Genomic DNA, 13,773 nt, shown 5'->3' with positions numbered 1-13,773 from the left:
GAAAATGTCTTTCCCGATAGGGAATTTATGGGATGCATTTGGTGTGCCAGGCACTGTGCTGGGTGTTCTATATGCGTTATTTCCAATCGTTGCAGCTCTCCAGGAAAGGCACGTTTATGCTCATTTTACTAACGTGGAGTCTGATGCTCACGAGATGATTCAGTTTGCCCAGTGCTGTACGGTGGTGTCCAGCTTCAATGCCTGTGCCCTTTCCCATGTACCATACTCTTAGACTTGTGAGCTTAACAGAAAGGTTCAACAATGATCTTTTGGGGGTTCAGTTATTCCCCTTATTTTTAGTGGGTTTTCTCTGAAGTCCTGGACCCAGTGGCACATCCTTGTCTAAGGCCTGATGAGGCTCCTTCAGGTCAGGGTCACCCATCTTGGTTATGGGGATATTCTTTTGCCTTCCCTGTAACCACAGTCCTATTGAATGTCACTTAAAAATACATGAGTATAAATGAGAACCACACCTACCCCCTGACTGATGGGGGCCAGTGTTTCCCAGGTCACACAGCCATGCTCTGCAGATGTGCTCTGTCTTTCCTCAACTTTATTCCTGAGAGAGATACCCAGGTCAGCTGAGGACCCAGTGTAGGAAACACTATGAGTGAGAACCAAGGGTGTTGTCTTGTGAACCTTCAGAGTTTCGTTTTAAATCAGTTGTCAACGTTTTAAAATCAGAAAGTTTCATGTACACATCAAATTTCTATCTCCTATTGAAAAAATTCTACTACTTGGTTGCCTTATATCTGGCCCTCTTCAACCCTCGCCTTGCTTGCTGGCCTCCATAGATGTTGGAGTTTGAAACCCCTAGGTGAGAACAAAGCTAACAAAGTCAAATGGCCAGTTCAGTGTGTAGGTACCAGGAGGACCATACTGATCATTGAAAGAGGGAGATACTTCCACCTGAGGAGCTTTTAAATCAGCAATCCCCAACTTTTTTGGAACCAGAGACCAGTACACCTATGAGAATCTAATGCCTGATGATCTGAGGTGGAGCTGAGGTGGTGATGCTAGCGCTGGGGAGCGGCTGCAAATACAGATGAAGCTTCACTAGTTGGCCTGCTTCTCACCTCCTGCTGTGCGTCCTGGTTCCTAACAGGCCACGGATGGGTACAGGTCCATGGCCCAGGGGTTGGGTTTCCCTGGTTTAAATGACCCTGGCCTGGGTACCACTCCAGGCTGATTGAATCAGAATCTATCAGGTGGGCAATGTTTGCAAAGCTCCCCAGGTGGTTCCAATCTGCAGCCAATTTAGAAACCTCTGCTTAGGGTTTTCCCATAACCAGCACCTCAGCCTCTGGTCTCTGTATCAGAGAAATGGGTTTATGAAGTTTTGCATGCAACATTGCTGTTTTAATTTGTCTCCCAGCACCTCTTGGGCAGCCCCATTCACCTCATCCTGATTTACTGACATGTAACTGGGCTCTTATGACATTTATGTCCACACTTCCAGAGCTAAGATATATTTTTACAGCATTCTGAAGGAGAACAGATGAGAAAGGAACAAGGAATTATTTCAAAGATTCCCTTTGAAATGCTTGAACATCGATACTATCTTAGGGCAAATGTTAATATCCTTAGAAAACAGATAATGACATTTAGAAGCTACTTGCTCTTATGTGCACTCTTGCTTCAGAAATAAAACATAATAATAAAAAAATAAAACAAACTTGACAGGTTTCTGTGAAATCTTTTTCATCACCTCAGGGGAAACTTTATTAGCAAGCACAGGGAGGGCTTGGTCTCTGTGGGTATCTGACAGCTGCTGTGGGCAAAGCTATAGTTATAGTCCATTTCAAACCCTGCTGCAGGGCTTTGGGCAAAGGTCGTGTCCATCAGTGATGTCTTCATCCAGGTCTACCCTGGTCAAGAGTGCAAATGGCAGAAATGACATTAGCATCTGGGCAAAAGCATCATAAATGCTTGTAGCTGTGGCTCCTCAGGTCTCTCCTCGCCAGTCAGGCATGGTGGGTTTTTGTCGGCACAGGGTGAAATCTTTACCCTTTCATCAGCCAAAAGGCCCCTTAGGGCCTCTCCAGCCTACCTGGGGGATCTCCAAGGTGACATCAAGGTGGATCTCGGCCCAGAATTTAAGGTCTCGGTTGTAAAACATAGTTTCATTTCACATTTGGAAAGTCAGAGCTTGCACTTGGAGACTCACTCTAACATTTTTGCAGCTTTCAATGGGAAAGGAGTTGGTTTTTCAGGGAGCAATGGGGATCTTAATCATTAGGGAATATTTTTTACAATATTTAAAATTATTTTAAAATTTAGATTTTAGTTTTCTTACCTTTTAAAAATGATAAAGTTGATAAAATGGGACAATATAAATAAGATAACACAAGATTTTCAAAAGATCTGGGTCCAACTTTCTACCTGCCTGGGGACATGGATCCAGTTACTTAAATGATTAGTTTTATCACCTACAGAACTGGGAACACAATATCTACTCAAGAGGGTATAAATAAGTCTTTTATTTTTTTTAATCAAGTTTTAACTACTTATTACTATCTTGGGGGCTTATATTTGCATGTTAGGTGCTCTTGGAAGGCCCCTTGGGGTATGTTCGTGACCTTTTAAATGAGGGGACAATGGAGATTCCTGTTGAACTGAAAGTAACTTGACTTCATCCATCCATACTATGTTAGCGATCGAGCTATTTCTGTTTTAGGAGGGAAGGGTATTGGAATACTGAGAAGACTCGGCCTTGGAGATCTTTTAGGGCGCAGTGTGCTCCTCGACACCTCACTGGATGGTGCAAAGATCTCCTAAGCAGTGCTTCTCAACCAGAGGGTTAAATCAGTCAGGTTATATCAGAGTCACTTGGGGAAACTTATTCCAGTGACATGACCTAGATAGACTGCCCCCTTCTGCAGAGATTCTGGTACCCCAGATTATGGGGGCGAGATATAAGCATGTGCAGTTCGGTGAACAGAAATTTCCAGTTGATCCTGATACTCCCGCCTCAGGCTGGGAACCTCTTCTTTAGAGGTAAATTGAAGGGTCTCTCTATCTAGCCTCTCCTCTGTTGCTCGATGTGCCAGAGATTGCCTGTTTAGAAAATGTCATCTGGTGAATTGAGATGGAAGAGAGAAGGGTAACATCCCATGTGATTCTCGGCAGTAGTCCTGAAGAAGCCTCAGCTTGGCCAGTCCCTTGCCAAAAAGACTTTTCCCTTCTTTTCTGCTCAGATAATTCCACCCTTCAAAGCCTAGCTCATGTCATAACCTACATTTTTGGCTGCCCCAGCCTAAAGAGCTGGCCTTCTCTGCACTCTTAATTCACTCATTGTCTGGATGATTTATTTGAAAATTCAATTAGCAATTGATGGTCTAGCTTCTGTCTCAGTTGAATGCAATTTGTTTTATATCGCTATTTAATTTTTCGCTTATCTGTCCAGAGAAAATAGCGCTGACCTGAATTTTAGTTCTGGCTTTACTTCTAACCATATATCCTAGGCAAGGTAGTTAACCTTTCTGGGTCTCAGAGCCCCAGTTATAAATTTCCAGATTTCTTTTCTTTATCTCGTCACTTAAGTTTAGGTTCTTGCACAATTCTTGTCCATTTAATTTTATTTTTTTTTGACAGACTCATTGTGGTAGACAGTTCTAAGACGATTCCCAGAGATCCTTGTATCCAGATATTCACATTCTCATGAAATCCCCCATGCTGGAGTGTAGGCAGGACCCAGTGAATATAATATGGCAAAATAATGGGATGTCACTTTTGTGATTAGGTTAGAAGAGACTGTGACTTCTGATTTGCTAATAGCCTCTCTCAGACTCTTCTCACATGCTTGCTCTGATGGAGAGTGCCACCAGGGAGGATTAGCTTCTGGTCAAGAGCCAGCAAGTAACTGAGGCCCTGGTCCGACAGCCTTCGAGGAAATGAATCTTGTTAAGAATGACTGAGTTGTCTTGCAAATGATCCTGCCTCAGTTGAACGTTGAGGTGACTACAACCCCAGTCAGCAGCACCTTTTGACTCCAGCCTTGTGAGAGACCTTGGCCTGACACATTGATTGTAGACTCTGACAGACTCTGAAGCAGGGACCTAGCTAAGCCATGCCTGGATTCTTGACCCACAGAAATAGTGAGATAATAAATACATGTTGTTTTAAGCCACTAAATTTTGGGGATAATTCATTATGCAGCAATAGGTTACTAACACTTTCTATGATATAGGTTGATGGACAAGGTAGTCTGTCTGCCTGAATTGGTTGGAATAAGCTAAATTAGGCTGCAGTAATAATCTCAGTGGCTTACATCCACAAAAGTTGATTCCTTGCTCACACTATATGTCCACTGAAGGCTGATCGTAGTTGTGCTCGACATTGTTTCTCCAGAACCCTCTATAATCCAGGCCAACAGAGCTGCCTCTCTCTGGAACATTGCCAGTCATCATGGAAGAGGAAAAAGAGAACAGGGAAAAGTATGCGCTGGCTTTTTAGAGCTTCACCATGGAAACAGTGCGTCATACTTTTGCTTGTATTTAATTGGCCAAAGCGTGTAATATGGCCACATAGTTGTATAATCCTCCTCCAGGGAGGGGCACTAAATATTTGTGAACTGTAACACAGTGTGTATACCATTGTAGAGTGGGTCAAGGGGAACGGTAGCCACAAACTGCCATGGTATGCAGAAAAAAAGAAGGAATAGTTTACATCCTCAGATGAATGGGTGTAGTGGCCCCAGAGCCTAAGAGAGGAGAGTACAAGTGAATGGCTATCTTTCCTAGAGATGAGTGAAAGTTAAGGGGATTTGGGGCACTGAGGATAGTTGAGGGTTTTTTTTAGTGTCTTCAAAATCTCCATTGTTACCTCCCTAAGGTCCTTCTAAAACACAGACTCTATATGGCAAATGAAACTTTAAGACATGCATTCTCACACCCTCTTGGAATTGGATTGCCTTCCCTAAGCTCTTGAAGCTTCTTCTGTTTAGAAATATAAGAGCCTCCCTTATCTCTTAATTCTGTTTATAAGGTTAAACTGGGTTTCCAAATAATTGTCTTCCGGCAGTCAGTTAATAGGAGAGGAAAACTTGATACATGACCTTGGGCAAGCCTGCCATTCTGTGGATTTCAGTCTTCTCAAAGGCTCACTCTAATCTCACCTTCCTGAGTAATAAGCAAAGTCCCTGTGGACTTCCTGCAAATGTTGGAGGAGCTTAAGGAATGGTTGCTAGCCATCCATCTTAGAGGCCTTGCGAGGCTGGCTTTAGAGAGGCAGTTTGATGGGAAGTGCAGAGATCTGAATACATCTAACGTGCAGAGCAGAAGTTGGGCCTGACTTAGCTGGCAAGCCAAGCAAACATGATGGATCTGCCATTAAAACCAGAACCAGATTAAACTTTGCCTGACACACAGTAGAGAAATGTCAGGGCCAGAGATCCCCTAAAAAGTAAAGGAGAGTCTTGTTGAGGATCCTTCTTCCTATAAAATATACGTTTGCCCTCAGGCGCCCTGCCTTTTTGGATCTTGCCAGATGGTATTCTCTTTCTCCTGAGGTTAGAGTTTATGTCAAAAGAAATAGACTTCACTTCGATGAATTCTGAAGGAGGCATAGAAGAATCCCAGAATTGTGGTTTTAAATGTGACCTTAGATGCCATCTAAGCCAAACCTCTGCCCAGCACGGGAGTCACTTCTTCGCGTCTCCGGGCCGGAGATTGGTGATCAGGAAAGGGGTTTTAAATTTCCCAGAATTTCTCAGGATGTGATCCAGTCCCAGTTTTCTTCCCATATTGTACTGCAGAGAGTGGGAGGAAAGGAGTGAAGTAGAAGTCTGTGACAGGAGTGTGGAGACGATACCCTTCTCCTTAGTGACCCAAGTTTTGCACTAGGGAAAATTTTTCCATTTTGCAACTAAAATGCCCTTAGCTGTTGGAGGAAATGTTGAGAGAGGCCATAGTCTGTACCTCAAAGATCCTATTTTCAAACTGACTACCTGTGAAACAATTTTATACCTCTCTGGCACATTTTCCCCAAAACAAGGGTGATAATGGTGTTTCTAGATAATAAATCGGCAGTGCCTATAAACTGCCTAATTAATCTATTCTGTAATAAATTGTATACTTTATTGAAAAGTCACCTAGTTAGTATCTAAATGCTATCTTCATTTTATAGCAACTAACTTTCCCTTCCTTGTCTGTGTATCAGGCACCAAACTAAATACCGGAAATAGAAAGGTGATTCAATACATTCCTTGTCCTCAAGAATCTCCTTGTCTAGCAAGTGTGACAGACACACAATAAGGCGGTATCATACATGTTAGGTGTTTTAATAAGTCTATGTATAAAGTGTATGTATGAAGCTTCATGGAAACAAAGGCAAGGCAAACACGGTAGTGTGATGAGGCAGTGGATGAGGAAGGCTTCAGATGGGGTATGTCTGTGTGTTTTGAAGCACAAGCTTTTTAGATGTTCAAGGTATGTTTCATAAGAAAAGTCACAGACAAAGGCAGAGTTATAAACATGTAGAGTGCATGTGGTAGTCATTGATGCATTCCTGGTACATGATAACACCACACTTTGTAATCCTTTTTATTTGGGAACCATGTGACTAGTTTGGGCCAATGACTGGGAAGCAAAAGGGAAGTATCATTTCTGGACCAAAGCTATTGAATAGCTTGTTCAACGCTGTCCAGAGATTTTTTTTGTCCCGTTGAAGCACAGCCAGCAACATCAGACACAATGGCTGTTTGGCCAGTCTGGGCCCTTGAACGACTACGAATAACACAACACTCCATCAACCCTTAACACACTAGTGACATGAGTGAGAAATGTATCTCTTTTTTTTTCAAGTCATTGAGATTTTGAGGTTGTTTGATATAGCAATATAACCTTGTCTATTCCTCTAATAGTGCAAAATTAAGAAAAAAATATTGTATAACTGCAACTTAGATATGAGATATCTGACAGAACTGGTTGAAGTTAGAGGAAAATGAGATTGGAAATATGGGTCAAGACCAAACTATGAGAACTTTAACATGATGCTGAGAAATTAACTTGAAACTATAGACATTGAATAAACAACTGAAGGATTCAAATTGCTCTTTCTTACGTCATATAATTCCTCTCTTGGGACATCCTAGTCTGCTCTTTTAGTGTGAATCCTACTCTTCTTAAGCTCAGGAGATATGGATCCAGTTATAGGAGTTATAGGAGAAGATAGGATAGATGTGGCAGAAGGAATATGGTTAGGTGTGTCACTCCTGCTGTACTCTAGGTATGCCAAAAGAAACCAGAGAAAACTTTCTTCCTACTGGGGCAAGTATTTCTTCATCAGTGATAACTCTCTATATCTGACATAGACTACTTTTCTTAGGCTAAACGTTATAGTTCAAAAAGCTTGCTTCTAGTATTCGTATTTGAAAAAATGAATTCTCAGCAGCTTATATGCCATTTTTTTCATGAAGCTTCCTCTCTTTAGAGAGAGTTACTCTCTGACTTCTCTGGTTTTCCCTTTTCTATTAGGACTTTCACCTCACTGAGTTGTTGTATTATAGGTATTTTGGGGCATGACCAGGTGCAAAGTTCACGGACAAGAACTGTGTCTTGAATATCTCAGTAGTCTTCATAGTACTTAGCAGTGTTGTGAATGTATCGGGCATTCAGATTCTTTTTAATTGAAAAACTTGAAATTGAAAACCTTTTAATCAAGAGCTTTAAAAAATTAAAGGAAAGTTTTATCTAACGTCCCATGTTTTACTCCTTCAGAGGCCATCTATGAAGGACATATTCTTGCTTCCTGCATCCCCAGCGCCCAATGAGCACCAGCTGAGCACCAACACCAAGTGTCCTTCGCTTGCAGATTCTGTTCTTCCATATCGTGATAAAGGCGTTTAGTCAAAACAGCGAGCTACAGTTTCTTTGGAAGGCTATGGATTGAAAGTTGGTAAACAGAAAATGAATGTCAAGAGAATTGAATCTATATTTTGAAGGCAGGGAGGGTAGAGAGCAGACAATGTAGAAATGAAAAGTGTGCCACTTCAGCGATAACGAATGTTTACTGAAGAGAACTGAGTGATGTTTAATTTGGAGGAAAGCGCAGTGGAACACAAGAGAAACAATCTTAAATACAAATATTTAAGAAGTTAGTGAAACTGAGAAAGTTTTACTATTGAACAAGAGTTGGTTGGGGGGAGGGAAGAGGAGGGAACTAATGGATAACAAAGTAGCCTGACGTTTGAGCAATATGATAACCGAAAAGGCCAATACCATTTCGGTCCATATAGAAAAATAAATTATTCAAAGTTTAAAGGAGGGGGAGAAAAAACAGTACTGGAGCTTGAGAAAAACATAATTTTAGTGTCTGATTCTCTATGGTCTTCCATTATTCAACATCTAGGGCTTTAGAATTATCATTTAGAATTTTCACATCATTGGTCAATATTGACCAACCCCTATATTTTAAAGGATTTAAGACCAAAACCTGGGTAGACTCTGTTTTCTTGCCAAGTCACAAATAAATTACTGGGTTTTTTTTTATATAGTGAAAGTTTCAGAACTTCAAGAGATAGACATTAATAAGAAGTTTTCTCAACCTTTTAAATTTTCTTCTCAGATAGTAGTACATTACAAGTAGATCTTACTGGCACTAGTTTCTCAGCTCTCTGTGGTGAGATTTCTTTCCTTGCTATTCCAAAGAGCAGAACTGGAGTCGTACTCTATCTTAAGAGGAATGGTTAGAGAGGGTTATCCACAGTGAATCTCTGTAGATGCATCCTGGTTAAGGCTTCCTTTTGCAAGAAGAACTGCCTCCCTTTTCTGTATTCGAGATGAGAAGTAGTGATTAAATCCAATTATGACTTTGCTTCACTTGCTTGGGGACATAAAGGTGGGCTTTTCTTTCTAATGGAGTCATTATAAAGTAGCAAGAATATATGAATTCTCCTGACAGGGTATGATATAAAAAGACTATAGAACATTTTACGCTTTTGAACCCTCCCTTGTTATTAACTTAAATAAGTTGTCTTTGGGAAGAAAATGGCCTAAGTCTTACTCTACCAAGCTTCTCAAAGACAGTTTATCAAATCATTCTTTTCAAAGATGAAAAAAGTATTGTGACTTGAAAATGAGCAAGATACCCCCAGCTTGCTATACAGAATTGTCCAAGGGCCCCTTTACCAATCTCTCAACTCAATGAGGTGTCTCGCTTACATGAAGATAAGAGCACTAACAAAATATCAGCAGGACTTGAACTTTTAAGTTATTTTCCCAATAAAATGGTACAAAGGGAAAACTATTACTCATTTCAGGGTAGAACACAATTTGAGGGAAAGTATTGCATTGGGAACCCAATCTTTGAAGAAGGATGGGCTAAAATCTTATTTGGGGCTACTTTTCTTCTGAAGCTTAGAATGTTTTAAAGATCACTGAAAATGGTTTAGCAATGAGTGCCAATATGTCTCTGTAAGGTGTAAACAGTAAAATATACTGCTGCTGAAGTTTTGTTGTGTAGAATCAAAAGGTTTGTGTGAAAGGCAGAGCTGGATATATTTTCAGATGGATTTACCCCAAGGGAAAATATTTTGATGCTGTTAATATGTGTGCTATTCATCAGAAGAGACATTACTTCTTAAATTACTTCTCAGTGTGTATTTGAGTAACAGTTAAATACTTGATAAATGAAATGTCCAGACACATGTCATGTATTAACTCTCCCAATGACCTACACCATCTACTAAGCAATAAATCTGTGGTAGAATAATTTGGTTGATACTTTGGATCGGGTGGCAAGGACATTTAAATTGAGATTTAAATGACAAGAGTCAGCCAGCCATTTTGAGATGCAGGATGACCTTTCCAGGTAAGTGCAAAGGTCTCAAAATGGGAATGGGCTTGACTTGTTAGAGGACCAAAATGAAGGCTAGTGAGGGTGTAGTGGAGGGACCTGGGGCAGAGTGGTAGACCATGAGATCGGAGAGGGATGCAAATCATGTAGTATTTTGTAAGTCAGGATAAGGAATTCAGTACTTAGTAAGATGCAAAGCCATTAGTATGTTTTAAGGAGAAAAATACGCTGGCTGATGGTGAATTATGGGTTAGAGGAAGGCAAGAGAAGATGGAGTGGAGGTTAGGAGTAGGTAAGCAGTGGGTTGGGGCACCTGTTGAGGACTGGGGTGTTAGTAAAGGGCATGGAGAAGAGTGGATGGATTCAGGAACAGTTTGAGAGAAAGAGGGTGTGGTGAAAGAAGCCAGCTGGGCAGGCAGGTGGGATAAGCCTCTAGGTCCAAGTGGGAAAACATCACCTCTCCTATAGGAACTTCCATTTGCATTCAGGCTGTTAAGGATCCCAACTTTTTAAAAAAAACAGTGTCTTCACAAGTCACTGAAGGCCTTGCTCACCACTGGCATCTGATCTCTGGAGACATTTCCATAATCAGGAAGTCGCATTTTCCCCACCTCATTTACATTATTATCTTCCTTGGATATTAAAGGTGAGTGGCAGGTTGGAGGGCTTATGAGGATGGTTGAGTTTGTCCTAAGGAAAAGCTGAGACACTGCACATAGCCACTTATCTGGGCAGCCTCAGAGTTCAAGGGGAGAAGTAGAGAGGCTTAGTGTTTGTGGTGCTAAGGGCCAGGGGTTTTGAATACACTTTCTTTCATTCTATCCTCATAACTTCAGGAGGGACAACTTTTAAATTCCAGTTTTACAAAAGAAAAGGCAAAGCTCAGAGAACTTTATTTTGCCCCAAGTTACATAGCTTCTAAGTGTTGGAACCAGGACTGGAATGAGAGTCCAGCTCTCTCCAAAGCACCCCTGAATCAGAGTTAGTCCACTTTCTTTTCTCATTATTACCATGAAGATTTCCTTGAAGAACTCATTATGGGGAAGGGTACATTTGCTTTCTTTTATGTATTTGTTTGCCTCTTCAGTCTCACAGAGTGCCTAGTAAGGTGCTCAGTGGACAGGCCTGCCTGGAGGCAACACCCTCTTCCCGATGCCACATATGGGCCTGGGACAAAATTCAAGGCAGGACTGGTGAGGTGGACTGAGTTGCTGCTGCTGCTGGTGATGGGGAGGGACTCTTCTGCTTGTGCCTTGCCTCGAAGGCATTTTTCATTTCCTAGCTCCTTCCCGCTCCCCATCCCTCACCTCTCACCCCTTGACTTCAGCTCAGGCCCCTCGGAGAGCATCCCTTGCCGCGGGGCTGTTAGCATCTGGGGGCGCAGGGTCCCTGGTCTCCGTGCTCTTGCCCATTTGTGTGCAGAGCCTCGTTCCCGGGCGGCTGGAGCCCGGCGGGCATTGACGTCAAGCGGCGGCGCATCGCTGCCTACAGACGGTTGACCTGAACCCTCCTCCACAGCCCCTTCCTTCCTTGCCCCCCTCCCTCTTCCCTGCACCCGGGCTCTGGCTCGGTATAAAAGGCGAGAGCGCGGGGGGCCCCAGCAGCGACGAGTTTCAGCACCATGGAGAGCCCCCGCTTTCGTCTGCTGCCCCTGCTGGGTGCCGCTCTGCTGTTGCTGCTACCTCTGCTGGGCGCGCGTGCCCAGGAGGACGCCGAGCCCCAGCCGCGAGCCCTGGACATCTACTCCGCCGTGGAGGATGTCTCCCATGAGAAGGAGCTGGTTGGTATTCCCCACCCCCCAGATTCTCCTGGGCTGCCGCGCGGTCCCTTCCTTTGCACGCGTCCCTCCTCTCTTCCCTCCTCCGCACCCCCATTCCCGGAGTCAGGGCGCGGGGAGATGAACGCAAAGTCCGGGCTCCCGCCGTCATCCAAAGACCATCTCGAGCCCCACGGACTCCCGGAAATTAGTTGAATCTCTTGTCCCGGCTCCTCCGAGCGACACGAGCCTTTGGGACCCGTGGTCAGTATCTGGGACTGCGCTCGCTAAGTTTCCATCCCCTGCTCCCCTCAACCCCCGAGCATCATTTTTGTCCGCAGAGTCCCAGGGCGGAGTGTGCGTGGTACTGGGGCTCCTTATAACTAGGGCTGGAAGTGAATACCTGGGCTGGGCTCGCAGCCAAGGCGGCAACTTCGGGCTCCGGGTGCCGTGTGTTGCAGATTGAAGCGCTGCAGGAAGTCCTGAAGAAGCTCAAGAGTAAACGTATTCCCATCTATGAGAAGAAGTACGGGCAAGTCCCCATGGTAAGGCTTTGGGGTCACCCCCTCCCCATGTTTTCCCAAGAGGAAATGTACCACCTTGAGTCTTATACGTGCCTTCTTTCTAGGATGTGGCTAAACAATTCAGGTAATAGGTTTGCAGAATTCTGTGAGATCCCTTTTGTTTCCACTGCCAGCCCTGGCCCCTTGGTCTGTGCCCAAAACCAGATCTCGGGTCTGTGTGGAAAGGATCATTTCCTCAAGATGAGCTTTTTTCCACTTCACAATGAAGTCCCTGAGTGGGAAGAACCCTTAAATTTACTCAGTTCTTGTTCCTCCAATTTTTCTGCTGCCTTCTGAAGCACAGTCGTTGTTGTTTTTAATTTAAGTTCTAGGGCCAAAATTCTTGATCAGGGCCTGTCACTTTCCTTGGAGAACACACACACACACACACACACACACACACACACACACACTTAAATCTTCCTTCTTGGGATGAGGAGGCAGAAAGCAGGGAGCAGGGGGTTGTGAGTAAATACAAGTCTATTGTTTATTCTTGAGCAAAAAAAAAAAAAAATGGTATGGTTAATTTTTTCTTTTGGATGAGCGATGAAAAGAGCCAGGAAATATAACACACTCCCCAAAGCTGAAAAAAATTGGGAGGGGCTCATTAATTAAAAGATTTTTTTAATGTTCCCTCACTGGAATTTTAAGCACAAGGCTCTCTGCATTTCAGTCTTGACTATGCATAGACCTCTGGTGATGGCGATAAGGTCCACCCAGCTCTCCCGCAAGGCAGAAATTGTGTCCATGGGGAGATGTGCCTGTCGGGAGCCTGGACTTGCACTTGCTGACGACCACACATTGTGTTGTTTGCAGTGTGACGCTGGCGAGCAGTGCGCAGTGCGAAAGGGAGCAAGGATCGGGAAGCTGTGCGACTGTCCCCGAGGAACCTCTTGTAATTCCTTCCTCCTGAAGTGCTTATGAGGTGCCACCCTCCTCCAACAGTCCCCATTTCCTCCACTTCCCAGAGAGGACCACACATTCATTTATCCCTGGAGCTGGGCTTTAGCGACAAAGTTTCCATTTCCCTCTAAGGGTGATGAGGCTGTTTTCCTGCTGTTTTCAAATAAAAAAATACATTAGATGTTACTTTGTGAAGGATAATGCCTTGTGTGGTGTTGATGTGTATACAAAGTATTTTTATTTTATTTGTCTGAGAGACTCTTGTGCATCTTTGTGTAAAGTAGGGGAACTTTGCTTTGAAAATTGTATTTTCGTATGTGGCATGCAGGATAAAAATTAGATCTAGGTAATGTTAGTAGACGATGTCACAAACTGGAAAATAAATCACCCCAAGCATCATGAATCGAAGCATGTACAAATTATACATAATAAAGTGTTTTTAATAATTGGTCAGAATGCTTTGTTGTTTCTATATAAAATAATTTAAATAGAAATGGTGGGGTTAATCGCGTGGTTGTTTTCAAAGAGAAATATTTTTAAAATAGCAGTCTCTTGGGAGAGCAGCACCTTGACACCAAAGAGCTCAGTCATTAATTAGGAGTTTGCCACACAAGCTTTTGTGCATTCGTTTTCTTTTCTTTTCCCTATTGCGGTGGTACTGTGTGTGTGTGTGTGTGTGTGTGTGTGTGTGTGTGTGTGTGTGTGTGTGTGTGTCTGTGTCTGTGTCTGTGTCTATATTTGAGAGATGAGATGGAG

General features: G+C 43.1%; 1 protein-coding gene across 1 annotated transcript; it reads left to right on the top strand.

Annotated features, from left to right (window-relative positions):
• The first annotated feature begins 11,231 nt into the window (after nt 1–11,231).
• CARTPT (CART prepropeptide) lies at nt 11,232–13,460 on the top strand. The gene is made up of 3 exons (XM_016122092.2): nt 11,232–11,575; nt 12,013–12,096; nt 12,931–13,460. The coding sequence occupies exons 1-3, from the start codon at nt 11,417–11,419 to the stop codon at nt 13,036–13,038; spliced, it is 351 nt and encodes a 116-aa protein (XP_015977578.2). The 5' UTR covers nt 11,232–11,416; the 3' UTR covers nt 13,039–13,460.
• Nucleotides 13,461–13,773: the final 313 nt, after the last annotated feature.

This window comes from Rousettus aegyptiacus, unplaced genomic scaffold (genome assembly GCF_014176215.1).
Source record: "Rousettus aegyptiacus isolate mRouAeg1 unplaced genomic scaffold, mRouAeg1.p scaffold_m13_p_8, whole genome shotgun sequence".
Taxonomy (NCBI): domain Eukaryota; kingdom Metazoa; phylum Chordata; class Mammalia; order Chiroptera; family Pteropodidae; genus Rousettus; species Rousettus aegyptiacus.
Note: the sequence above shows the minus strand (reverse complement) of the source record. Positions and strands in the feature narration are given on the sequence as shown.

Coding starts and splice junctions, on each gene's coding strand:
- CARTPT (XM_016122092.2), top strand. CDS start 11,417: ATGGAGAGCCCCCGCTTTCGTCTGCTGCCCCTGCTGGGTGCCGCTCTG. Junction 11,576..12,012: donor TCTCCCATGAGAAGGAGCTG/GTTGGTATTCCC, acceptor CGTGTGTTGCAG/ATTGAAGCGCTGCAGGAAGT. Junction 12,097..12,930: donor AGTACGGGCAAGTCCCCATG/GTAAGGCTTTGG, acceptor TGTTGTTTGCAG/TGTGACGCTGGCGAGCAGTG.